Raw genomic sequence first — 3,297 nt, 5'->3', positions numbered from 1 at the left:
ACTATGTAGACCAGGCTGGCCTCGAACTCACAGAGATCCACCTGCTTCTGCCTCCCAAGTGCTGGGATTAAAGGTGTGCGCCACCACGCCCAGCTATTTTCATTAAAAAAAAATATTTATTATGTGTATGAGTGTATTGCCTGCATGTACATAAGTGCACCCATGTCAATGCCTGCAGAAGTCAGAACAGGGCACTGGATCCCCTGGAACTAGAGTTATGGATGGTTGTTAGCCATCACGTGGATGTTGGGGATCAAATCCTGATCCTCTGCAAGAGTGCTCTTAACCACTGAGCCATCTCTCCGGCTCCTATTACTTTCATTTTTATGCATATGAATGTATTGCCTGCATGTATCTACGTGCACCCGAATTGTGCAATGCTCATGGAGGCCAGAAGAGGGTGTCAGATCCCCTGGAACTGGAGTTATAGACAGTTGTTAGCTGCCATGTGGGTGTTGGAAACTGAATCTGTTTCCTCTGCAAGAGCAGCCAGGACTCTTAACTGCTGAGCCATCTCTCCAGCTGTGTTTTAAAGAAGTGAAGGACTAGCAGGGTACCATAAGCTCTCCTTGACTGGGGAAGCTGTGGCACCACACCTGGCCCCATCATCATTATTATTATCTTTGACACAGGGTTTCACTATGTAGCCCTGGCTGGCCTAGAACTTACTACATAGACTAAAGGCTGGCCTTGATCTCACAGAGATCCACCTGCCTCTGCTTCCTTAGTGCTGAGATTAAAAGTGTGAATCACCCACACTTAGCTCTTGGATGCCTTTATTATAAAAAGTCTATATGAAATGTCTTTTCTATCAATAGAATGAATACAAATGAAAAATATACTTTAAATATGTTTAAAGGATAAAAAAATACATGAACATTTCATAAATATGCAGAATTCTTAAAATTCTACTAAAAATCACTCTGAATTTAACATAAAATAATTCATTTATACCCAATGAATTACCTGATATTAGAAGCATCTATTGTATTCTTGATGTCATTCAATGAATCTGTGAGTGATTTGAATTCAAAGGAATTCAGGTCTCCTCCCTCTGCTAGACACTACAGGGAAAAAAATATTCCAAAATTTAATTGAATTTGAATTTAAATACAGACATAAGTAGCAACAAATTAACATAGTTTGCTTTGTATAAAAACCAGGAAACTAATTTCTCTGAAACTTACCTTAATTTGTAGTAAAATAGCTGTAAGCCTAGAGATTAAGTCTGTCAGATTTTCGTTTTCAACACAGGGCTGTCCTGTAGAGGAGTTGGCTTGCCGGACAATTTCCTGTGCTTCTTCCTCACACCTCCGTCTCATATCTGTTGGCTGGTCTGCAGGCTGGAGCCCCTGGTCTGGTGCAAGCTAAGCAGACAGGATAAAGGATGAGCTGCACTCTGAGAAGGCCCTGGGCACTGCTGTGTGCATGTGTGTCTGGCTTTTAGACTTTGGTATTTAAAATTTTTTTTTTTTGTCTTTTTGAAGCAGGGTCTCCCTGTAGCCCCAGCTGTCCTGGAACTCACTATGTAGACCAGGCTGGCCTTGAACTCACAGAGATCCGTCTGCCTCTGCCTCCCAAGTGCTGGGACTACAGGTATACGCCACCATGCCCGGCGGGTATTTTAATTTGTAATTTAATTTTATTTATTTTGTGTCTCACTGTAGCCCCGGCTGGCCTGGAACTTACTATGTAGACCAGGCTGGCTTGAACTCACAAAGATCTGCCTGCCTCTGCCTCCCTAGTACTGGAATTAAAGTCATGCGCCACCAAGCCGGGTTAGACTTGGATTTTTTTTTTTTTTTTTGTCTTTTTGAAACAGGGTCTCCCTGTAGCCCCAGCTGGCCTGGAACTCGCCATGTAGACCAGGCTGGCCTTGAATTCACAGAGATTCACCTGCTTCTGCCTCCCAAGTGCTGGGAAAACAGGTATGTGCCACCACGCCCAGCCTTTTTTTGTTATTGTTTTTTAATTCTTTTACTTTAAAAAAATTTTTATTTAATAACCACATGATTAGAAGAAGCATTCCTTTACGGCTTTAACATATTCTTTTTTAAAAAATAATTTATTGAAAATTTCATACATGCATATAAGGTGTTTTGATCAAATCCACATCCACTCCCTCTCCTCCAACTCCTCCCATATCTCCCCATTACTTTTTTCTGATAACTTCATGTACTCTTTCTTCTTCATTTATTATTTATTTTTATGGGGCTTTGGGTAACATTCTTCCCTCTGAAGAGGTAACCCTAAAATCCTTTAAGGAGTAGATACAAGCTCCCAAATACATTTGACATTTTTGGCCTTTGGAACAGAGTATGTTGCTAAGAGGCCCAAGGACATTGTGAGTTTTAGGCAAGAAACTGGCTACTTTTCTTTGGGGTCTTTTTACACTAATTGCCTAGCCAATTCCTACCTCCTATTCTTATCACACCATCCTCTGAAGAGGTTACCCAAATTGCCAATAGGGAATCGGGACGCAGACTGCTCTGGCTTCTTCTATGCTGAACACGGACACAGGGTGAGGCAACTGGAATACCCCTTCAGTGGATCTATCTAAAAGACTCCCAAATTGCATAACTCTTATCTCTAAGGGGAAAAGAAAGTCCTTGAATCCTGAATAGGCAATGTGAAGGAGAAGTAAAGGCAGGAGTAATTGGCATTACAAGTTCTAGACAGGGAACTAGAAAAAAGTCAGAACAGGGCAGTTTTCAGATGTTCATATGAGAGTCCATTGGAATTTCTTGACAAGGGCTTCCAAAAGCATCCCTCTATTGGGTTCCTCCTCATTTTTCACTTATCTTTAAGGCTGGACTCTAGAGTGATGGATTCAGGATTTGCTTTCAGGTACTTTGATAGCTGTTGGAGTGGTTAGAATCAGTATCAGTTCCCTCTCAAAGGCTTCCAGATAACTGAGGGGTTGCTGAGGGATATGTATGACCCGAGGGTATGCGCACTGGAAAGCCTTTACCCAAGCATGGGTCAAGCCTTCTCTTCCTAACCTTCCTCAGATTGTATACTTTAGCCCTCCCCAAATCCAGGAGGGCCATGTGTGATTAGGGTCAAATTACATACAGTTGGCTGGGAAGAGTAGCTGGATACTCCAGTAAGGGTCCAGTGACACTACTTGGCCCTTCTTTAATGAATGAGCCCAACCGTCAAGCCCAGTTTTGACAATGTTTAGCAATCAGGCTCAGCTGATTTCATGATGATAGTAGTTATTTCATGCAGAAGAGATTGCTGTATAGCATCATCTTATTAAAAGGACCTGGAATTTAAAAGGATTTGGTGCTAGGA

At 41.9% G+C, this 3,297-nt stretch overlaps 1 protein-coding gene across 1 annotated transcript in view; it reads right to left on the bottom strand.

The window, feature by feature from the left end:
- The window catches only part of Lin9 (lin-9 DREAM MuvB core complex component), a 61,448-nt gene that overhangs the window by 2,369 nt on the left and 55,782 nt on the right, over positions 1 to 3,297 (bottom strand). The window contains exons 13-14 of the mRNA XM_008822374.3: positions 1,188 to 1,367; positions 967 to 1,064 (exon numbers count right to left, since the gene is read on the bottom strand). Coding sequence (XP_008820596.1) covers positions 967 to 1,064; positions 1,188 to 1,367 — 278 coding nt within the window. The remainder of the gene's footprint in view (positions 1 to 966; positions 1,065 to 1,187; positions 1,368 to 3,297) is intronic.

This window comes from Nannospalax galili, unplaced genomic scaffold, assembly GCF_000622305.1.
Source record: "Nannospalax galili isolate Female #2095 unplaced genomic scaffold, S.galili_v1.0 scaffold1508, whole genome shotgun sequence".
NCBI lineage: Eukaryota > Metazoa > Chordata > Mammalia > Rodentia > Spalacidae > Nannospalax > Nannospalax galili.
This window is presented reverse-complemented; position numbering and strand designations above follow the sequence as displayed.